Genomic DNA, 25072 nt, shown 5'->3' with positions numbered 1-25072 from the left:
AACACTCATACATTTACTCACACACACACACACACACACACACACACACACACATACAGAGAGAGAGTTCAGTGTGTTTAGTTCTGCTATGAGTCCAAAAGTCAGTGGACTTTTATCAGCTTTTGGGTTGTGTTTTTTTCTTGTTTATGTTTAAAAAAAAAAAAAAAAGAAAAGCCTAAATAAGGCAAAGATACAACACACACCCATCTATTTGGAAGCGTACAACAGCAAATCTAAATGTCCGTTAACATAACACACCACTTCTCTACTTCAAAGTATGTTTTAAGATTACACACATGTTAAAGTGATCATTCTGATCACAGATGTCCTCCTCTCTCAATTCATTGCTGGGGTGCCCTTGAGCACGGTGCCCTTAACCCCGACGGCTCCCTGAGCAACTGCCTGCTGCTCCAGATGTGTGTTCACTGCCGCTAGTGCACTATAAGTGAATGTGTGTGTTTTTCACTGCAGGAATGAGGAAGACACATTTCCTTGTAAAGAATAAACCACGGTTTCATCGGTTTCATTTACCTGTTGCTTTGGCTCTGGTTTGAAAAAGGACCATGTCTTAAGAGGATCATAATGTTTGAAAACATGTTGAATCCTGAAAGTACTAAAGCACAAAGGACCGCCAGAGACACCTTTAGAAGACTAAAGACAACTGTAGAATCAGAAAACGTTTGACTCCCAAAACTCCTAAAGCGCAAATTACCACCAATAATCTAAAAGGTGTTTATGTCCTGGTGTACACAAGCCGGCAGTCAAACCACGCTAAAAGGTCCCAGTGGCTGTTGGAGCTTGATGTTTACCTGTGTTTGCTGTTTTTCCCCAATCAAATGACCCATTTAAATGATAAAACTAGGAAAGAAATATATATATACAAAAAGCAGCAAATCAAACACATTGGTGTTGTCTCTGTTGTGTCGTGTGGTTGTGAAAGCAGAGGTGTGTGCATGCTCGTGTTGGTAATTCGTTTGGGAGGTGTCTCGTGGGATGTTTGCTGCATCTCTCAGCTTTCAAAGCGCTCTTCCTTTTGAGCTGGAGTATAATAGCGTTCTTTCAGAAATGTAACCCCCAGAGAAAGTGTCTTTGGAGATAAAACGGACAAAAAGACGTCCACCCCGAGAGAGCAACACCAAACCCACTCTAGAGGGCCATGTGCAGACTTCAAAAACCTCAACACTATAATTAAACTACATGGAAACAGAATGTGACTACAGGGCTTTAGCCAAAACTCCACACGCTGTTACAGAGCTGAGAGAACGTACAAGTTTCATAGTCTCAAATTAGGGTCCAAAATACAGTTAAGTGCAAACGTTTGTCCCTTGTCTGCAGTGTTTCTCACACTACTGCACTGGCTACTTGCAGAATTTAACCAAATAGAAGCAAAAATTAAATACAAACAATTCTGCCATGAGAAAAAGCTGCATGCATTTAATTATTTATTTACCAAAATATTAATTTTGTTTTCCATTAAGTATTCTTTCAGCCTACACTAAAAAATTAAAGTAAGGAGTTCAGAGGTTCAATAGGTGATGTATATCACACCAGATATTATTTTAAAACCACAGATTAAGAGTTATTGTAGCTTTAATTCACTATATCAGATTTTCAGCAGGTCAGTATTTTAAATAAAGTTTCTTTTTAAACAGTCTGAAGAGTTGCAAAATGTATCTATTGTCTTTCCTGATTGGTCAGCTGTGAAACTAGGAGTTTATAATTGCACCTGTGACTGTATCTTACAGGAGAATCCAAGCAACTCAACCTCAGAGTGAGGGGGTGGGGGGGCGTATAATAATACAGCACTTAATGGCTACAACTGACTGAAGTTGACGTATGAGAACACCGCCCCATCTGTGCAGCACTGATAGTGACAGTGTCATGTTATGGGGATGATTTGCTGGGACCTGAACTGATGCACTTCAGAAAGTAGATGGAATCATGAAAAAAAAATTCTTTAGAAACACTGAAGCAACACCTCGATGCATAAAGCTGAAGAATAGTTGAAAATAAATCTCATAGAAGGACAAAAGTCTAAAGCATTTCTCCAAAGTTGTAAAAAAAAATATTTTAAAGATACACTGTAAAAAGAAAACAGTGATCCAACTTAATTAAATTGCTTCAATTGGTAACAAGTAATTCAATTAAGTTTATCCAACTTAATTTTTTAAGTTTAACCTTAAAAAACTTAAAAAAATTAAGTTGGATAAACTTAATTGAATTACTTGTTACCAATTGAAGCAATTTTCTTTTTACAGTGTATCAAAATGAACGCACTGAAATCTTATTTTATTTTTTTTAAATACAGGGGTATGTAAAACTTTGGCCACAGTAATACCCATGTGAGCAGTGAAAGAAAAGAACAATTCAAATTTCATAAAATTCAGCAGATGTTTCCTCACCTTTTGCTAGCTCTACAGGTTGTTTGCGTGCTGGAAACCGGCCTAATGTGTTTAGACCCTAGTGTCAGTGAATGAGTGCAAAAACAAAGGGGCTCAATCAAACGTGCTAGGCTTCCTCACTGTCTGCTCATGGCAGAAACATGGCAGAGACCTCCAAGCACTGAAAATCATGAAAAGAGATGAGATATTGCTTTATTCCTACTCTGTAGTTGGGTAATATTTACTTATTTTTGCTGTTTCAGATTATTTAGATCATTTAAATTCTGGAGACTGCTAACTGTACAAAAGTAAACACAGAATGAAAGTGCTACAAAACGAGCTTCAGCCATGTGCAAACATTTATTTCTTAAAAATACTGTTCCACCTTAAAGATGCGGAACATCTGAACGTAGCCAAACCAGACAGAACTGCAGTTCCCCACCATCGTAGATGTTGCATTTAAAGCAGAAGAGATATGTTTATTTTACTTTTTTAAGTCAAAATACAATTTAATTGCACCAAGTGTGTTCAAGTCTTTCAACACAGCGATACCACTCACATGCAGTGTCACAGGGGGTGATAATATGTATGAGTTATCGTACTAGTCCAGTAATGACAATACTCTATTACAGTCATAATTTACATGGTAATTTTCCAGCCAGAGGATTAAAAAGCTTGATTGCATGCAGCTGACAAAAATCAACAAAGATATCCTGTTACTAACAGCCACCCATTGAAAAGTGAAGCCTTCTGCGGTTCTGTGAGAGTGCAATCAATTATTAAAAGGCTGCAGACTATGGCGAGTCAATAAAAGTTAAGGAATCTTCGAGCCGGAGGGACATGAGATCTGTTCGGATTGCCTAAGGATCTCTGGAGGCTTCAACTGGTCCCTAGTGACCGGAAAAAGTCAGCCACAATGTTCCTGGAGAACTGTGATGGAACACTTCTAGGTTAGAGTTTGTACGAGAACAAAAATAATATTGTGTTGATTTTTGTTGATTTTTCCAAGTTAAATATCTTGAGATAAGTACATTTAAAGGCATTCTACACAGCTCATTTTTTATTTATAAGTTTTGGTTATTTAAATTTGATTTTATTCAATATATCACTATAAAGTTCGTAAATTTCTTTATCCACTACATCTTCCAATGAGCTAGAAAATGTTAAAACTGTAGTTTAAGCGTGTCCTCTGGTCCGGAGCTGTAATGAAACCTTGGCCTAATCGATATTCTGCAGTCAACCTACTGGATGTTAGTTTATGCTGAAGAGCTTAAGTCAAAATGTTTCAAGACTTTACTGTTAGCAACTCAGGTCCAAATCTTTAAAATCCTGTCCAGCTCAGTTTGGTGAGTTCCTCAAAGGTCATCAGGGAGAAGAATCAGTCTAATGAAGCACTTAATGACTTGGCTGAAGGTTGGCTGTGGAGCAAGGGAGCACTTCAGGCCAAAACCACCCAGACCATCCACTCCCATGTCCTTGCATTACCTCTAAACTCTTTAAAAAAAAAAATCTGCTTTGCAATGCATGTTTCCAAGCTCCTCATTTACAGATCTACGAAGCTCTGATCATGGAAGCAGTGATTAAAACGGTTCTGTTGTCCAGGATCTGAGAAGAATGTCAGCTCGAGGGAGTGAGGGGCTGATTTATATATGATATATATATTTTATGAGAAGCAAAGTCCACTGAAAGTTCTCATCCATTTCGGAGATAATTTAGTTTTTCAGGAAGAGGGAGATTTCTCATAAAAATGTAGTGATTCTGTTTTCACAAAAAAAAAGGAAATAAAAATAAAAATTATAACAATCATGTGCTTATTTTAACGAAAATATGGAGCCATATTTGTTTTCATAAAAACTGACCTGAGTGCATTTGTTTGTTCCTGAATCCTATCTTAATGTCAGAGGCTTAAACATTAAACAACTGCTACAATGGCTGCAATATACTCTTTTAAACCGATAGATGAGGACAAAGAAATCTTGCCGCTCACTTTAAGCAGCACAATTAAACAATGGTTGCCATCTGTAAAGTTAATTATAAATGAAACGTAAAGGGATTATAAATTATTGTATTTTCTACAGATATAATTAACCTTGTAAATGCAAATAAATGCAGTTAAAGAAAATAATTATAACTATAAAATTCTTACTTCTGGGACCATCTCTTATTTCTAGATGGAATGAGTGCGTGCGTGTGTGTGTGTGTGTGTGTGTGTTGTACCTGTAATATGAGGCTCATTCCGATGATCATAGAGTATATGTCGTATTTGCCCAGCTGTTTGCTAAGGGCTGAACTCATGGCTTTTAGGGCTTCCAGATACTGCTTCAGCACTTTCTTGCCCATGTTTCCCAGGATCTCTGATGTATTTCCTTCCATATACAGCTTCATCCAGTTCCCATGAGCCTTCTCTGCCACTTGGAACTGCTCATAACCATCCTCTATTAAAGAGACAGAGAAAAAACAAAGGCATAGATTTTGTTTGTCATTATAAAGGAAAACAAGACAAAAAGGGACATCTAAAATGAACATATGTGATATATGAAATGAATGAACGTTATCCCAGGTAGATCTTACGTAAACATTTACACCTGACTGACAACTGCAGTAATGAGTGATAGGAGAGTGAAGGAGTGAGAGTGAAAATGGAAGCCTGGAAGTGGAGCAGTGATGTCTTATCTCTTCAAAATAAATATATATATAAAAAATCTTCATATTACTAAAGGGACACATCTATAACCATCAATCAATCACATTTTATTTATATAGCGCTTTTCACAACAAAAAGTCGTCACAAAGCAGCTTTACAGAGATCCGGGTCCAAGCCTCCTATGAGCGAGCCAGGGGCAACAGTGGCAAGGAAAAAGTCCCTCAGGACACAAGGAAGAAACCTTGGTAGGTACCAAGATTCATACGGGGAACCCATGCTCCTCGGGTCGACACCGGAGACACAACAGAGAAAAGAACAGAAGTAAAAGTGAACTGATGACAGATAAATGGGTTATAGTACTGTCAATGTAAAATATTAGTGATATATGAGTCTGAGGAAAAGATAAACATATAAGATATAAAATGGCAGAGGAAAAAAGAAAAAACTGCTGGTTTTGATGACGGTAGGAAACAAGATCTTGGTCTTGGGGCGGCACGGTGGTTCAGTAGGTCGTGTCGCAGTCACACAGCTCCAGGGACCTGGAGGTTGTGGGTTCTAGTCCTGCTCCGGGTGACTGTCTGTGAGGAGTGTGGTGTGTTCTCCCTGTGTCTGTGTGGGTTTCCTCCGGGTGACTGTCGTTGAGGAATGTGGTGTGTTCTCCCTGTGTCTGTGTGGGTTTCCTCCGGGTGACTGTCTGTGAGGAGTGTGGTGTGTTCTCCCTGTGTCTGCGTGGGTTTCCTCCGGGTGACTGTCTGTGAGGAGTGTGGTGTGTTCTCCCTGTGTCTGTGTGGGTTTCCTTCGGGTGACTGTCGTTGAGGAGTGTGGTGTGTTCTCCCTGTGTCTGTGTGGGTTTCCTCCGGGTGACTGTCTGTGAGGAGTTGGTGTGTTCTCCCTGTGTCTGTGTGGGTTTCCTCCGGGTGACTGTCTGTGAGGAGTGTGGTGTGTTCTCCCTGTGTCTGAGTGGGTTTCCTCCGGGTGACTGTCTGTGAGGAGTGTGGTGTGTTCTCCCTGTGTCTGTGTGGGTTTCCTCCGGGTGACTGTCTGTGAGGAGTGTGGTGTGTTCTCCCTGTGTCTGAGTGGGTTTTTCTCCGGATGACTGTCTGTGAGGAGTGTGGTGTGTTCTCCCTGTGTCTGCGTGGGTTTCCTCCGGGTGACTGTCTGTGAGGAGTGTGGTGTGTTCTCCCTGTGTCTGTGTGGGTTTCCTTCGGGTGACTGTCGTTGAGGAGTGTGGTGTGTTCTCCCTGTGTCTGTGTGGGTTTCCTCCGGGTGACTGTCTGTGAGGAGTTGGTGTGTTCTCCCTGTGTCTGTGTGGATTTCCTCCTGGTGACTGTCTGTGAGGAGTTGGTGTGTTCTCCCTGTGTCTGTGTGGGTTTCCTCCGGGTGACTGTCTGTGAGGAGTGTGGTGTGTTCTCCCTGTGTCTGTGTGGGTTTCCTCCGGGTGACTGTCTGTGAGGAGTGTGGTGTGTTCTCCTTGTGTCTGCGTGGGTTTTTCTCCGGGTGACTGTCTGTGAGGAGTGTGGTGTGTTCTCCCTGTGTCTGTGTGGGTTTCCTCCGGGTGCTCCGGTTTCCTCCCACAGTCCAAAAAACACACTTTAGTAGGTGGATTGGCGACTCAAAAGTGTCCGTGGGTGTGAATGTGTGTCACCCTGTGAAGGACTGGCTTCCCCTCCAGGGTGTGATCCCACCTTGCGCCCAGTGATTTTCTGTGTAGGTTCTGGACCCACCGCGACGCTGAACTGGATAAGCAGTTATAGACAATGAATGAATGAATGAATGAATGAATGAAGTACTTGGTCTATTTTTGTTAAGTTGTTTATTGTAACACATACAATAATCATATGGCAAAAAAATTGGAAAAAAATGTGATTTTTTTGTGTGTATTTAATGCCCAGTCATCACAGCGTTTAAATACAAATGAGTGATTTTTCAGCATCAGGAAAATTCAAGAAAAAAAACCCACTGCTTTGGCAACAACTCTCAGATAGAGCTCATGTCATTAAAGTAAGTGGAATCTAAAAAAGCCTCCATGAGATCAGGGATATGATGCGTATTTTTTTGTTTAAGAGAAATACTACCCCTGTCAATTGAGCTGAAAACTTAACACAATGGAGATATTATAGTTAGCTTTGAGTATAACAAGCTCCAATCATACAATAGGCCGGCAGTGTGTGTGTGTCTATAGTTGCACTGATGTGTCTGAGAGCAGACAGGGAGCTCGAGGTGGTCTCAGCAGGCAACTCCCTGGGCACTAACAGCCGTATCAGTATCGCACAGCTCACTTTTGGATCCCTTTTAAGCTCACCACACACAACCATTAGCAAAATACACCTCTTCATCACCGCCACGAGATCTGACACAATCAGTGACTGGACACATGATAGCAGTGCTTACAGGAGCCGGTACGGGTACGCCCACGGATACACAAACACACACATACACGAGTATGTTTTCATGCATCGTGGGGCCATTACATAATGTTCAGTTCATTTTCTGGAGCCGTAAGTGCTACAAACATGGTCTTAACCAACTCTTAGTCTTACCCTAACTTTAAAGCGTGTCTTCGTTTCACATTTATGTCGTGGGTACCAGGTTATGGTCCCAACAAGGAAGAGATGTCCCCACAGTGTGAGTGCATACACAGGTTTTTGTCTCCCTGATGTGATGTTTTCCTTACACACACACACACACACACAAACACACACACCCTCTTATTCTCAATTGCATCTAATGCTTCTCCCATTATATTCCTTCATTGTATTTCGCACAGACTCTTATTTACAGCAATAGTACACCATACTTTAAAATAACCAGTTCAAGGTGCACCCATTGTGAACCAAAATGTTCAATAATACCTTTAAGGATTATTTAATCTTTGCTGAAAAGCATTACATTAAAGGGATGCTCTGAAGCAGCCGCACATGATCCAAAGCGCTGTCTAGAGCAATAAAAGGCTCCAAAGCTTTGGGCTGTGAAGCTGTGCACCTGCTTTCCCTGGAGTTGTGGAGCTCTGATTAGAGTGGAGTTAGAGTGAGGTTTTATTATTATTATTATTATTATTATTATTATTATTATTAATGCTTCTGTGGCAGAATGCAATCAAATCGATATCCAAATCCAACATCAGGGACAAGCCTGGTTTCACTTGTGATTATACATCCATTCCTGCCACTCCATCCTTCAACACATTCCACACAACAACAGCAACAACAACATTGGACTAGGGCAATTAAGGGCAAGAAATGAGGTCAAATGATGAAGTAATGATGTAATATGTTGCAGGTGATGTCAGAATTGATTCAGTGTCCTGGAAAAGCCTTATCCTGTAGGAGCAGACATTGGTAGAGAGAGAATTTCAGCTATTTTACTGAAAAGTGCTTGAGAAAATTATTCAAATGTTTAAAAACACAGAAAGAAATGGAGAATTTCACAGTCTGCGGTGCAAAGCACAATTAAGATTCAAGGAATCTGGAGGAATTTCAATGCACACGGGGCACGGGTGCAAACCTAAGCTCAAAAACCATGATCTCGCTGAATCAAGAACAGTCATTCATCTATATAACCCCATGGGCTTAGGATGACTTTAATTATACAAAACCTATTTACATCCACAAATGCCAGTTAAATCATTTTACTGTGCCAAAACAAAGCCTCATGTTAACCATGTCCAGAAGCGCTGCAAATTCTCTAGTATACCGGAGGCTTCTAAGATGGACCATCTGTCATGGTACGAGGTTGTGTTGATGTCCTTGGCAAAGGTAACTTAACTTTTGTGGGGGGAATTTTTTAGTGTAGCTTCAATATTCTAGTAACTTTTGAAGATCACCATCTCTAGCAAGTGGCGACGGTGACGCAGCAGGTAGATGTCGCAGTCACACAGCTCCAGGGACCTGGAGGTTGTGGGTTCGATTCCCGCTCCAGGTGACTGTCTGTGAGGAGTTGGTGTGTTCTCCCTGTGTCTGCGTGGGTTTCCTCCAGGTGCTCCGGTTTCCTCCCACGGTCCAAAAACACACATCGGTAGGTGGATTGGCGACTCAAATGTGTCTGTAGGTGTGAGTGTGTGAGTGAATGTGTGTGTGTTGCCCTGTGAAGGACTGGCGCCCCCTCCAGGGTGTATTCCCGCCTTGCGCCCAATGATTCCAGGTAGGCTCTGGACCCACCACGACCCTGAATTGGATAAGCGCTTACAGATAATGAATGAATGAATGAATCTCTAGCAATGCTAAAAGGGTCATCCCCATGGCCTTTAAATAACTTTGAGCAGTTTTCTTTGTGTTAGGAAAACTTTAAACTAGGATAAACAATGACTTTCAAGTTTAGAAGATTGTGCACTGTATACCCAGCATCTCAGAGAGCATGTTGAATAATAAGGTGTCAAAATACTTTGGCCATTTTGTTTCATTTCTGCTTGTGCTATGTGCAGAACTCTCACATCGCTTCCCTGAATGTCGTGCTTTGGCTGGTTTCTGTATCCTCGGCCTTCCCGATCTCCATTCTCTGTAGTGCGCTGCTCGGTTTGAATAATAAGGGCATTATGGTGATGAATGGTGGCTCTCATTATGTTGGCGAAAGGAGAGCAGGAGCAAGATACAACCGCCTGGAGTCAGGAGCATGAATCAGATGGCAGAAACGGCAGCCAATCAGCCGGGACTCCCACCTGAGGCAGTGGGACAGAGCAGACCGGCTCATTGTGTATCCAAGCTGAAAGTGTGGGTTAAAGCTTTACCCCAAAAATCCCTCCCAGGAGGTGACTTCCAGCCATTTCAGTCACATATTTCATGAATTAAGCCAAGCATAACTACCTCAGTGGTGTGGCAATTCCTGCTCGCTGGACAAAGAAAGTCCACTGAGATGGTGCAGATGGCATGCAGGCAGGAACGTACAGATACCCCCCCACCGCAAAAAAAACAAAAAAAGCAAAAAACACACTAGTGAATAACCTCCACAATTTAAAGTAACACTATGTAAGAGTTGGCATCTTTTCCTCTGGGATCCTCTTACAGTTGTGGAGTGTAATTCATTTTTACTGCACTGTTATGAAATCAAGGGCGAGGGCGAGGAGAGGGGTGATTTCTTACTGAGAAAATACACAGGAAAAACATGAACCTGTAAGAAACACTCTTTATGCCATTAGCACAACTAATGTTTCACTGATTATTCGTGACTGGCGTAAAACATGGGATGGCAGACTTTGTGCATGAGACCACAGCTCTACATACCCCTCTGTCACATCCCTGTACACTTACTTAAAGGTACAACCTCTACCTCATTCTGAGCCAGAAAAATCCTGCAGCATAATGTTAGTCAAAACAGTTACAGTGTTATAGTAATGTCTGAGTTATGCGTATTAATGCGTATTAATAATAATAATAATTGAGCCAGAGGTTTTACTTTTCTGATCACATGTGCACATGTAAGAATGCAGGGGGATATTATTTAAAAAACAATATCCAATTATTCATTCATTCATTCATTGTCTGTAAGCAGGGTCACGGTGGGTCCAGAGCCTACCTGGAATCATTGGGCGCAAGGCGGGAATACACCCTGGAGGGGGCGCTAGTCCTTCACAGGGCAACACACACACACATTCACTCACACACTCACACCTATGGACACTTTCGAGTCGCCAATCCACCTACCAACGTGTGTTTTTGGACTGTGGGAGGAAACCGGAGCACCCGGAGGAAACCCACGCGGACACAGGGAGAACACACCACACTCCTCACAGACAGTCACCCGGAGGAAACCCACACAGACACAGGGAGAACACACCACACTCCTCACAGACAGTCACCTGGAGGAAACCCACCCGGACACGGGGAGTATCCAATTATATATTCTTAAATATCAATTTTGACATTCATACATTCTGGCCCATTTTCACAGTGCATTGATGCTACTGTCATACTAGTTAGCACAAACCTCACAAATGCAGCATAAACATTTTTTTTTTAATTAAAAAGCAGTATAAGTACACCTATTTCAAAATGTATGATGGAATATTATAAAAAGGTCCAGCTGCATATTTCAGTATTGTGTTCTATGCTGTATGCAGACTGTACTGCCCTGTGGTATTTCCCACACCCCACTTAACATTACTCTATTCACCCCAGTTTAATGCATAGCGATACTGACAAAATGCCGCAACATGCGAATAAGAATTACTATCTTGCACATCTGAAATTCAGGTAAATATTTATAAATATTTATATCCAGGTAAATATTTATAAGATGAGTAGATCTGACATTTTTTATTGTACATAACATAATCGTATATAATCAGCTTAAGCTAATGCTAGCATCAATAAAAGCAGACATAGCCCTGCATGTGAGATTACCCACGATGAAAGACAGATCATTTACACAAGTTCAAAAATTATTTAATGAAATCAGTCCACTGGGGTCTTTTGTCCATAGCAGGTTGAATGGCAGAGTGGAAAAAGAGTAAAGTTCAAATCAGGTGCCTTTCTGATAAAAGCAGTATAAGAATTATTATTCATTCATTCATTATCTGTAACTCTTATCCAGTTCAGGGTCACGGTGGGTCCAGAGCCTACCTGGAATCATTGGGTGCAAGGCAGGAATACACCCTGGAGGGGGCGCCAGTCCTTCACAGGGCAACACAAACACATTCACACCTACGGACACTTTTGAGTTGCCAATCCACCTACCAACGTGTGTTTTTGGACTGTGGGAGGAAACCAGAGCACCTGGAGAAAACCCACACAGACACAGGGAGAACACACCACACTTCTCACACCACACTCCTCACAGACAGTCACCCAAAGGAAACCCACGCAGACACAGGGAGAACACACCACACTCCTCACAGTCACCCAGAGGAAACCCACGCAGACACAGGGACAACACACCACACTCCTCACAGTCACCCAGAGGAAACCCACGCAGACACAGGGAGAACACACCACACTCCTCACAGACAGTCACCCGGAGAAAAACCCACGCAGACACAGGGAGAACACACCACACTCCTCACAGACAGTCACCCGGAGGAAACCCACACAGACACAGGGAGAACACACCAACTCCTCACAGACAGTCACCCGGAGGAAACCCACACAGACACAGGGAGAACACACCAACTCCTCACAGACAGTCAGCCGGAGAAAAACCCACACAGACACAGGGAGAACACACCACACTCCTCACAGACAGTCACCCGGAGGAAACCCACACAGACACAGGGAGAACACACCAACTCCTCACAGACAGTCACCCGGAGGAAATCCACGCGGACACAGGGAGAACACACCACAGACAGTCACCCGGAGCGAGAATCGAACCCACAACCTCCAGGTCCCTGGAGATGTGTGACTGCGACACTGCCTGCTGTGCCACCGTGCCGCACATTATTATTATTATTATTATTAGTAGTAGTAGTAGTAATAGTAGTAGAATATAGGGAGCAGTCAAAGCAACAGAATTATAGAAAATACACTGAAAATTGGATTAAGAACTCCTACTTTGTATCTACACTTTGTCCATTTTATCAGCTTCACTGATCACAGAGAAGTTCTACAATTACAGACTGCAGTCCACCTGTTTCACTGAATCCTTTCTGATCCACATGCTCTTATCCTTGCTCTTCAAAGGTCAGGACCACCACAGAGCAGGTGTGCTTCATCAGTGGACACAGGACACTGTTGGCTGGATATTTGTGGTGGATGTACTAATCTTCTGTGGTGCTCCAGTATGGTCTGTGGAGCTAATAAAATGGACACTGAGTGTAGATACAGAGTAGGTGTCTCTAATCCAGTTCAGTGTATACGAGCACATAAACTGACCTGAATCATGACTTATTACTCAACTTTGAATGATTTCTGTGGGTTCATATGAGACCAAGCATTCAAGAGGCAGATCTAAAGTACTAATCTAGGAAGGACAGGTATGTTTCCATATACTGAAAGTTACATTGTAGTGTATGGGGTAAAGCCTTACCCAAAAGCTCCACCTAAGAGGTTGACTACTGCCCATTTCACTCACATTTTTCACAGACGGGGCAAAGTTTAACTACTTCTATCCCCTATACCTGCTTTATTCCCAAACCCCATAAAGAGAGGGCTGACACGGTATTCATTCCTATATTACCACCCAAAGCAATAAGATACAACACTGGAGTGGCATCAGTGGATGTGCAGGTACTGACACCATCTGTCTGCTCTTATAGAGCTCTGCTGGGTCCAGACCAAGACTAAGACCTGCCAGGGGGAGAGGATTACCTGGATTAGACTAGATGTAAAGAGAACTAATCCAGACTGTCCTTCACAGAGGGGAGATTAAAGGATAAGTGAGATTGTGCAGTGATAGAAAGGCATGGGCAGTTCAGGATCAAGGAGTGATGACACAGCAATAAGCCTGGGTAACTGATTGAGATAGGAGACATAATAGAGTCATGGCAATAGAGGCAAATGAAGGGATTTGATACAATAATGATCCACTGAATCACATAAAGCATAAGCAAAAAAATAATAAAAAATAATAACAGGGCGGCACGGTGGCGCAGCAGGTAGTGTCGCAGTCACACAGCTCCAGGGACCTGGAGGTTGTGGGTTCGATTCCCGCTCCGGGTGACTGTCTGTGAGGAGTGTGGTGTGTTCTCCCTGTGTCCGCGTGGGTTTCCTCCGGGTGACTGTCTGTGAGGAGTGTGGTGTGTTCTCCCTGTGTCCGCGTGGGTTTCCTCCGGGTGACTGTCTGTGAGGAGTGTGGTGTGTTCTCCCTGTGTCTGCGTGGGTTTCCTTCGGGTGACTGCGGAATCTGTGAGGAGTGTGGTGTGTTCTCCCTGTGTCAGCGTGGGTTTCCTCCGGGTGACTATCTGTGAGGAGTGTGGTGTGTTCTCCCTGTGTCTGCGTGGGTTTCCTCCGAGTGCCCCGGTTTCCTCCCACAGTCCAAAAACACATATTGGTAGGTGGATTCAAAACTCAAAACTGTCTGTAGATGTGAGGGTGTGTGTGAATGTGTGTGTGTGTGTTGCCCTGTGAAGGACTGGCGCCCCCTCCAGGGTGTATTCCCACCTTGCGCCCAATGATTCCAGGTAGGCTCTGGACCCACCGCGACCCTGAATTGGATAAGGGTTACAGATAATGAATGAATGAATGAATGAAAAATAATGATAATAATGAAGATATCTGTTCAATTGTCATAATTATTGCTTCTCACCACTAGCTTAATATATGTATCTGCAGCAAAATACCTATGACAATAGTTCAGGCGATGACAACTACAGCTATTACCATAATATTCACTAATTAATAATGATATTAATAATGCTATTATGCTACTGTCCCAGTCTGCACATATGAATCCCATAAGAAGGCTTCCTCTGGCATGTGGAGTTACCTACTGGGCGTTGATAATGAAATTTTAATTTTGTGCATTGATCACTGCACAGGCTGTAAATGAATGGATCGCAGGGTAGTCTATTCTCACGGGACCTAATGGAATCGTTCTTGTCCAATGTGTGTGTGTGTGTGTGTGGAGGGGGGGGTGCGCGCCTCTCTCTCTCTCTAATTATTCCTGTCTCTGAGAGGAGCCATGAATGAATATTTACTGCTTTAACTTGGAGAGAGAGTGAGCACAGGACAGAGCACGAGCAAGAGAGCGAGAATTAAGTGCTTAGTGATATAAGGCAAAGCTTGGAGGAACCAATTAAAAGCAGAGCATTTAATCATGAATCCACCTTCTCGTCTGGCTTTACCCACATCTCTCTCTCTCTCTCTCTCCTTCTTAGGTTCAGTGCTGCCAATTCAAATAGAGTTTACATGTGAGTAGAAGGTGATAATCCTCTAGCTGACACTTGTCTATGAGCATGGTCACATCAGGCTCATGTTTAACTAATTTCCCCCCCTGTGGAGATTCTTAAAGCCTTGTGCACACATTGTGTCTACCTTAATGTTTTGAAATTCACTATACGGGGTGTGTAAAAAAGTTTGGACATACAGTAGAAATAGATTTGGCCACACACACTCTGTCTCAGTCCTCTCCCATTGCACAGGCTTCTGTATGAAACTGCCCTTTCCCTCAGGAACAGATGGGACTGTTTTTTCATGGCTGCAGCCACTACAGAAGCCTTGAATCCAGAGAACGAACACAGCCCTCTTTTCAGCTCCAGCTTTCACTGCAGGGTTCAGAGCAGAAAGTTTGAGGAGTGTATTTTCCATTTCCGTTTCACTGTGTAAGCAAAACCAGGCGAAGTCGCAGTCACTGCCATGAATGAGGTGTCAGCATTCACTTGGTTCTCTATTGTGCTTTCTGTCCAACTTGGACAGGTCTCTATACATGCGTTTAAAACATATTTAAATTAATATATTCTATAACAATACAGTAGTAATAGTATTCAGTACTAACAATGTCTTTAATGAGAAACAGTGTCATACTTCATGGCTGTCCCCAAAACTTTTCTCTGCAAGGCTGGAGGAACCGCATTGTGAATAATGCATTAATAAGGGGATTGGAGGAGTGGTGGTGGGGGTGGGGGGGTGAGAACTGTGTATGTGTGTGTGTGTGTGTGTGCGAGAGAGTGAGTGTATCAGTGTGTATGAGTAATGGTGCTGTCTAATTCAGTGTGACAGATTAATGAAGATGTGAGCGGGAATTTAGTTTTATTCCTTTCTTTAATAATGGACTTTCAGTAAAAGTGCTGAGCACTGGGAAGCAAAGTGACACTCGGCCGCCATCGCCATACACACACACACACACACACATGAAAAAACTTAAGATTGGCCCACTCTGACCACAAGTCAGAGCACTTCTGCTGGTCAGCGATCTCCTGTCTAACAAGACTGAAAACACTCAAGCCCCCCACACACTCCAAAGCAAACAAATAAATCACCTCAATCCATCAGCATCTCAACTTGTCAGTGGTGCAGAAAAACACACCACATGAGAGAGAGAGAGAGAGAGAGAGAGAGAGTGAGAGAGAAATTTACTACAAGAAGAAATGAGAGCAATACTTTTCAATGTCAGTTAAGCTTCAGTTTCTGTTAAAAATATGAAAACAAAATAAATACTAAGTATATGTTACCATGCTGAGTGGTGCAGCAGGTAGTGTTGCTGTCACACACCTCCAGGGTCCTGGGGTGGTGTGTTCTCTCTGTGTCTGCGTGGGTTTCCTCCGGGTGACTGTCTGTGAGGAGTGTGGTGTGTTCTCCCTGTGTCTGCGTGGGATTCCTCCGGGTGACTGTCTGTGAGGAGTGTGGTGTGTTCTCCCTGTGTCTGCGTGGGTTTCCTCCAGGTGACTGTCTGTGAGGAGTGTGGTGTGTTCTCCCTGTGTCTGCGTGGGTTTCCTCCGGGTTACTGTCTGTGAGGAGTGTGGTGTGTTCTCCCTGTGTCTGCGTGGGTTTCCTCCGGGTTACTGTCTGTGAGGAGTGTGGTGTGTTCTCCCTGTGTCTGCGTGGGTTTCCTCCGGGTGACTGTCTGTGAGGAGTGTGGTGTGTTCTCCCTGTGTCTGTGTGGGTTTCCTTCGGGTGACTGTCGTTGAGGAGTGTGGTGTGTTCTCCCTGTGTCTGCGTGGGTTTCCTCCGGGTTACTGTCTGTGAGTCATTGGGCGCAAGGCAGGATACACCCTGGAGGGGGCGCCAGTCCTTCACAGGGCAACACACTCACACATTCACACCTACGGACACTTTTGAGTCACCAATCCACCTACCAACGTGTGTTTTTGGACTGTGGGAGGAAACTGGAGCACCCGGAGGAAACCCACGCGGACACGGGGAGAACACACCAACTCCTCACAGACAGTCACCTGGAGGAAACCCACACGAACACGGGGAGAACACACCAAACTCCTCAGGGACAGTCACCCAGAGGAAACCCACGCAGACACAGGAAGAACACACCACACTCCTCACAGACCTCACCCACAACCTCCAGGTCCCTGGAGCTGTGTGACTGCGACACTCCCTGCTGCTCCACCGTGCCGCCCATTCTCCATAACTATTTGCCTTTAAAGATTTAAGGCAAACACCAGTAAGATTTAAAATAAATGAACAAAAACATCTGGAAGTTAAAATGTTATACTTTTGGTTGTTTATGACTGTTAATGTTAAGCTATCAGGCAGTTTTTCTTAATCTCTCTTTCTCTCTTTCTCTCATTCGCACTCACACAAACTCATGAGCAGTGAGTTGGTCACATTGCTCACAGACAGCAGAAGCCCTTTTATTCTAATTACCTGCCTCCACCTTTCACACACAAAAACGGCAGCGATTAAGAATCTACACAAGTTTGCGGGTCTAGTTTCAGAAAATCATTTATACACTCATATATACCACTGAACAGGAACACTGTCCGTGCTAGTTATTAAAATACCGTTCATGTAGCAGGTCTCTGTTAGCTTACTGTTACGAGTCTATCTTTCAAGGACATTATAGTAAGATATTTTATTAATGGCAATAAACCTGGTTACAATAGCACATAATGTTGTTAATGTCAAAAAACGATGCTGTTAAATAAACAGCACTCAAACTGATGCATACATTACATTAGATTACAAGGGTAGCTCCCGTAATGTAGTTTACTTTATTAACACATAAGCCATGTTAGAGGGCGAGATGTGAAATTCTGCATAATCACAATGGCAAAATGAGACTAAGATGATTCATTACTTACAGCTGGTGCATAGATTTGTGTGTGTGCGTGTGTGTGTGTGTGTGTGTGTGTGTGTGTGTGTGTGTGTGTGTGTGAGAGAGAGAGAGAGAGCGAGAGAGACTGACGCACTGCGGCTTTCATAAGTTTGGCCCTGGAGACGGACCCCTCTCATAAATCATGTGATGTCATAAAAAGGGGAAATTATAAAGGTGACATGTAGTGGCCCATTGATATGCAGTGTCCACCCCGGTCTCCATCACATATGCTTTTTATTTCCCAGTCCCACACACAAACTCTCTCTCTCTCTCTCTCTCTCTCTCTCTCTCTCTCTACTTCATGAACACAAGGCCACAGAGTGAGCAAGAGCTAGCAGAAGACTCACTGCATCAATGCGCCACATACACGTGTCTTTCAAGTTCAACAACTTTAGAGTCATAATAAAACACATGAACCTAAGTTTTCTGAAAGTTTAAAAGCAGTACCTTACCTCAGAAATGTCATTTATTTTGCTAGAGTTCCAAATGCAAATCCATCACACATAGAGAGTCTATAAACGATGTGTTATAAATTCTGTATGTGTTCATAAGCTTTGAATATTGATCACCTTCTTACGTATCCTAAAGTACAGGACTTTACATTACTTTAGCTCCTTCACTTCTGACAAATGTGTTGGATTCTATATCATTGCCAGCTATTGTGCAGTTTTGGGCTGTGGAGCGGTGTCACTGCGTTCTCTAGAGCAGTGGTTCTCAAACTTTTTCTGCGGTGTCCCTGTTTTTTAGAAGAGAATATTTTAAGTCCCTCCAACCACTGCTATAGACTATAGCTGCACCACCATGTTCTCTGGGATCCGGGATGTGGTGTCTGTGATCCAGAATTAATCACCCACCATATAGTCGCTGTTTCTCATTTTTCTGAATTTTTAATTTAATTTAATTCTGTGTGGGGCGGCACATTGGCGCAGCAGGTAGTGTCGCAGTCACACAGCTCCAGGGGCCTGGAGGTTGTGGGTTCGATTGTCTGTGAGAAGTGTGGTGTGTTCTCCCTGTGCCTGCGTGGGTTTCCTCCGGGTGACTGTCTGTGAGGAGTGTGGTGTGTTCTCCCTGTGTCTGCGTGGGTTTCCTCCGGGTGCTCCGGTTTCCTCCCACGGTCCAAAAACACATGTTGTTAGGTGGATTGGCCACTCAAAAGTGTCCGTAGGTGTGAGTGTGTGAGTGTGTGTGTTGCCCTGTGAAGGACTGGTGCCCCCTCCAGGGTGTATTCCCGCCTTGCGCCCAATGATTCCAGGTGGGCTCTGGACACACCGCGACCCTGAATTGGATAAGCGGTTACAGATAATGAATCAATGAATGAATGAATAATTCTGTGTGAAAAGTTCATGATGAACCAACCAATAGAAATACTCTAAAATAACTCCGAATAAAACCTTTTAACATTGACTTCCACTACGGTAAAGTTAATATTTTGGGAGAAACATGTTGTTAATTGGACAGCGACGATACGTAACTAACTTCAGTCATGTTCCAGTGGTTATATGCCACTACAATCCTTATAGAAATGTTCCAACATCTACACTATCACCTTCCCAGTTGCAAAAGCAGAGGTTTTACCAAGTACACTCCACTACGGTGGATTTAAGAAAAAACTGCTGGATGAGCAGATGGCCATATGGTGTTTATAAAATGAAGCCTATCAAGAGTGATTCACTGTAGACCTGAAACGAACACAGTAATGAAGTATGATTAAAAATATATACATAAAATAATAGGAGGAATTTATGCGAAAACCTGCCCATCTGACCACGTGTCACTATGGCAACATAATTACAGTATTTTTCACTCGTTCTCATTCTGCAGCCTCCGACAAAACATTTTCGGGTCAAATGAAGCAAAACGAAGCGGCGGAGACTGATTTGCCTCCTAATCGCAGTAATCAATCGCTGATGAAGCGAAGTGATTCGTTAAACTGAGTTCCAGCGATGGGGCTGTCTCTGTACAGTAACGAGCTCAAATAATCACCCACAATCCCTGTAGACTGACCTCAATTTAGCTGAGCTTAACAGAGTGGGTGGGGGCATCCAGCCTAAAGAGCACAGGAAGAAGCAGTAATTAGTGTCCTCTCATTGCTGAATACAAGGCAATGACTCACATCTGGACACCTCTGTCTGTCAGCTTTAGATCCTTCACTGGAGTAAATGAACAAAAAAAAAATGCTGCAAAAGAGAAGGGCTAGTCTTGTGTTATTTAGAAACTTAACACTATTGTTCAGGAATGAGAAAATAATCAGGTTCTCGAGTGGTGCCCCATTCATTTGCAGCAGTTCAAATAAACTATTATGCAGGAACTTTGAGTATATGTTTTAATATTATTTAGTGTATCAAGCCCCGGCTCTGTGCTGACGAGTGATTAATATCCACTCCGTACTTTTGTGAGGCATCGGTGTGGTGTTTGTGATCCGCTCCTGACCATCCAACATCATTAACTGACCACATTAATGTTTACGAGGCTTCACAGCAAAGGTCCAGTGCACAAAGAATTCTGAGGAGAGTAGAAGCCATTACTGCAGCAAAGGAAAACAACCCCCCTATTAATGTCTTGAATTTCATTAGAAAATTAATCTGTGAATTATTTCTATAAATCCCTAGCCATAGAGTGAACGGTAACACGGGGGAATTCAGCAGTGACCGTATGATGCACTGCAGTTCAGAACCTCAGAGAGTGACCCATCTAGCTTCAGAACTGCCTCCAGAGACAGCTCCACAAACTGTAAACACAGCGAGAACAGACCAAACTCAACCCAGCTGCTGATTAGCTACAGCTGCAGTCATTCCTCAATAGTGATGACATACAGCCAGCAGCTCTACAACAAATGAGCCAGAGACCTGACCTCAGAAACTACCTCAACACTCACACAAACTCTTGCGCTCTCTCTCTCTCTCTCTCTCATATATATATATATATATATATATATATATATATATATATATATATATATATATATATATATATATATATATATATATATATGAGAGTTCCATGTATTATGCCACCGTCTAATCAAGCATATATACATATATAATCATTCATTGTCTGTAACCGCTTATCCAATTCTGGGCTGCGATGGGTCCAGAACCTACCAGGATTAACCAGGCACAAGGCAGAACCACACCCTGGAGGGGCACCAGTCCTTCACAGGGCTATACATATACAAACTAGCAATATTTTACCATCTGTCACTGTTCATCCCAGGGGGCGGCACCGCAGTGACGCAGTCACACAGCTCCAGGGACCTGGAGGTTGTGGGTTCGATTCCCACTCCGGGTGACTGTCTGTGAAGAGTGTGGTGTGTTCTCCCTGTGTCTGCGTGGGTTTCCTCCGGGTGACTGTCTGTGAGGAGTGTGGTGTGTTCTCCCTGTGTCTGCGTGGGTTTCCTCCGGGTGACTGTCTGTGAGGAGTGTGGTGTGTTCTCTCTGTGTCTGCGTGGGTTTCCTCCGGGTGACTGTCTGTGAGGAGTGTGGTGTGTTCTCCCTGTGTCTGCGTGGGTTTCCTCTGGGTGACTGTCTGTGAGGAGTGTGGTGTGTTGGAATCCGATGTCCACCGGGGAGAGGAGAAATATGTCACATTATATCAGCCTGTCAGTATGTAAATTAGTGACTTATTATCTTAAAAGTAATTACTTATTTATATTCTCAAAACAACAAAATAAATTGTAGTGTCTCTCAATAATGATTTATGATCCAAAAAATTAATATCATTATTTTGATATAATGTATGAGAGATTTATCCATATTCTGAATTATAATTCAGTATTTCAAATATGAGGACGATGGATTAAGTGCAAAAGATGATGATGAGGCGGAGGAGGAAGATGAAATAATATTAAGTCAAAAATATATTTTGAAAAACAAGTCATCATTTTGAGACAGTGGCCAGAAACAGATAAAAAAAATGAAATAAATGTCCAAGGACATAGACACATCCTTTCCAAACTGTAAGATAATTCAAGCCTCCCACATCCATGTATGTGCACGCACACACACACACACACACACACACACACACACACACACACACACACACATACACATACACACACACACACCATGAAAAGATTCAGCTGGAGCCGGTGGGCTTGTCTGACACTTTCAGAGTTTGATTCAGCTTTGATCATGCTTCATCTGAGCTCCCCTGAGAGGAGGCTACGTCACACATGCACACGCGCGCACACACACACAATGAAGAATTGAACACACATCTCACAAAGTAGATTACACAGTCTGTCAAGTTCACACACACTGCCGAACAGGCTATATATATGATAACTAACTCTTTCCTTCTCTTTCTCTCCCTCTCTCTGCCCCACATAATATGATGTGCCATTTACATGCACATTTCTATTTCTGAAAGTCCAGCTTGCTGCTACTGATCTCACTCAGTGTTTCACAGATATGGCAAAGACACACACAGAGCAAATCTATACACAACAGCACACTATGTAAAGAAACTGAAAAATCTAACCTAAACACCACCAGCACACGTACACCTCCATGAATAATCCCTCATTAGGAACCTAATGTGCATTTCTAATTATTGCTAAAATAAAATGTATAAATAAATAAATATATAAACAAAATTAATAATAATGCAGCACCGTGTCACAGTCACACAGCTTCAGGGACCTGGAGGTTGTGGGTTCTAGTCCCGCTCCGGGTGACTGTCTGTGAGGAGTGTGGTGTGTTCTCCCTGTGTCTGCGTGGGTTTCCTCCGGGTGACTGTCTGTGAGGAGTGTGGTGTGTTCTCCCTGTATCTGCGTAGGTTTCCTCCGGGTGACTGTCTGTGAGGAGTGTGGTGTGTTCTCCCTGTGTCTGCGTGGGTTTCCTCCGGGTGACTGTCTGTGAGAAGTGTGGTGTGTTCTCCCTGTGTCTGCGTGGGTTTCCTCCGGGTGACTGGCAATACGAATGCTCTTTTAGCTGAATGCAAACAAACAGAAATGCTCCAACTCCTAGAATAAAAGCTTCACAGAAGAGTAGTAGCAAAGGGAAGCAAACTCCCTATTAATTCTTTTATGTTTTGAAGAAAACAATTTGGGCGAGAAAGTGTCCACAAACTATTGTCCGTAAAGGGTTAGCAAATAATTAAATAAAAGCTCTTGACAAGCCATTTCTGACCAGTGATTTAGAGAGCTGACAAAATGCTTCGGTTCTTAGGGAGAAGAATGAAAGCAAAAGTCCAAACAATGCCTAATTAATAACATTATTTTACCAGACGGCTTAACACACACATGGAGAGACTGTTCTGGAAGGCACATACAGATTGCCTACGTTCTCAGAAAGCAACAAGAGATCCATCTTTCTGACAGAATGGCAGATGCTGAGGAACTACTTGGCTACTGTTGCCTGCAATTGCCACATCTTGTCCCATATTGGTGACACAGAAAAGTGGACAATGTCTGTTTTAATAAAAATGATAAGCAAAGAGAAACTAAATCATTCCAATCATGTTTACTTCTGAAATAGCGCGCACCACATTGCAGCCCAACCTTTCACCACATCACGTGTGTTATTTATGATCTTGTTTGTTGACGTTGGTATTTATTAAGCTCACTTTGCCATTACAATCCAGCCATGACATTAAGCTCCACTCACCACATACTTGAACATATCTGTGGTCCTGACCGTTGAAGAACAGGGTAAAAGGGGGCTAATAAGTATGAAGAGCATCACAATACTGTCTATAATTGGAGGACTACAAGGTGTACCTATGGTATGTAGAGCTGGTATTGGCCAATGAGTTTTTACATAGCTCAGTCAATTGACAATAAAGCTTTAAAGGGAATGTCTGACTGTGGTGTAATGCAGTTCTCTCTGGTTGGTTTATGTTCAGAAGTTCTGTGTCTTTTAAGGTGGAATGGTATGTTTGAGGAAGAGAACATTTGTACGTGACTGATGTTTAACTTGTCTGTAAGTTTTTATTCCGTAATTTGTAACTTGAGTTAAGTTTTGTAGCACTTTCGGTCTGTTACTTCTCGCATTTGCAGTCAGTTCCACCTTAAGTAACATGAAATAGCACAAATAAGGAAATATTACCTACCTATGGAGCAGGAATAGAGCAATATCATCATCTTGGTTCATGCTTTTCAATGTCTGGAGTTTGATTCATTGTCTAAAAATGATGGCTTTTTTCTGTGCCATGATCAGAGGGATGAAGAGAGAAAGCCTAGCATAGCACACTGAGACACTTTGTTTTTTTGTTTTTTCACAGACACAGGGGCTTCATATTAGACTGGTTTGGAACATGCAAACAGTGAGGAAACTAATAAAAAGGTACAGAACCCAATAAGCCTCTCCATGCAAAGAAACCATTGACCATTCAGGACCACTCTGTATTTCTAATATTGCAGAGTGTAACTGCATAATTGTTTATCCACTTTCCTCTAGTCTTACATCAGCGGATGCAGGACACTGCCCACAGGATGCTTCTTTAGTTGGTGGATTATGGTGGTTTAATCAAGTGTCAGATCCGCTGGCCCCAATGCAACCTGTGGACGGTTTTTGATATGTAAAATTGTACCTTGACACATCAGCAATAGAGGAAATGTCAGACAGCTCTCAATAGCTCAGCAGATACACACAAAGGCGTGACTGTAGCGGAGCGGCTAGAATGGAGGTGCTGTAACAGAGATCTATTTTAAAATCGATCCATGTCTTTAAAGAGTTTAGTAGTGACACCCTCCTTCACACGCCTTTTCATCTCACAGTCACACACCTTCACACAGCTCTTAGCTCATGCACAAGGCAGCAGAGCACACACACACCCACACACCCACACACACACACACACACCCACAAACACACCCACACACATATTGCAACACCTGCAAAATGCATGAGAGCATAAGATCATGTGTACCAAGAGCAGCATGAAGGAAAGGGATAATGTCTCACACACACACACACAGCAGAGACAGGTGTGTAAGTCACAGATAGGGGACTGTGGATGGAGAAAGTGAGGCTCCTGGTGAGTGTGGATATATATGCTTCATAGAAGGGAACAGTTACAAGTTTCCACACACACAGACAGAGAAGCAGGCATGCACACACACACACACACAATGCTCGGATTTGGACTCTAAGGCCTTTAACACCCGTTTGCCTGGATTTATGGTTTTCCAAAGGTAAAACCCATGCCTCTCCTCTCTCAGCTCTGGGTATTGTCAGGCTACTGAGGCTGTAAAAAGAAGCAGTGGAGATGAAATTGAATTGGATTGAAAGCTGGACTTGAATTTGTGAGGTGTGTGAGTGTGAAAGCTCTGGATCTGTGTGCCAGACTTAAAACACAACACCAAGTAACTGGAGCAATGCCCTGAATCTTATTACACTTCACTGCTTTGGCACAAGGGTTTGGGAATCCCATCCAAAGGCCGGTTACAAGGTTTCTGCACATGTTG

At 43.0% G+C, this 25072-nt stretch overlaps 1 protein-coding gene across 4 annotated transcripts in view; it reads right to left on the bottom strand.

Annotated features, from left to right (window-relative positions):
* Positions 1 to 25072, bottom strand: part of pigg (phosphatidylinositol glycan anchor biosynthesis class G (EMM blood group)) — a 117388-nt gene that overhangs the window by 56530 nt on the left and 35786 nt on the right. For 2 of the 4 annotated variants that reach the window (XM_066649280.1, XM_066649281.1), the window contains one exon: positions 4599 to 4816. In XM_066649280.1, coding sequence (XP_066505377.1) covers positions 4599 to 4816 — 218 coding nt within the window. Of the gene's footprint in view, positions 1 to 4598; positions 4817 to 9574; positions 9680 to 24059; positions 24164 to 25072 lie in introns of those variants that run through there. The other 2 variants (XM_066649283.1, XM_066649282.1) reach the window with 2 other exon arrangements.

This window comes from Hoplias malabaricus, chromosome 17, assembly GCF_029633855.1.
Source record: "Hoplias malabaricus isolate fHopMal1 chromosome 17, fHopMal1.hap1, whole genome shotgun sequence".
Classification (NCBI taxonomy): Eukaryota; Metazoa; Chordata; class Actinopteri; order Characiformes; family Erythrinidae; genus Hoplias; species Hoplias malabaricus.
The sequence above is the reverse complement of the archived record's forward strand: the minus strand, read 5'-3'. Positions and strand labels throughout refer to the sequence as shown.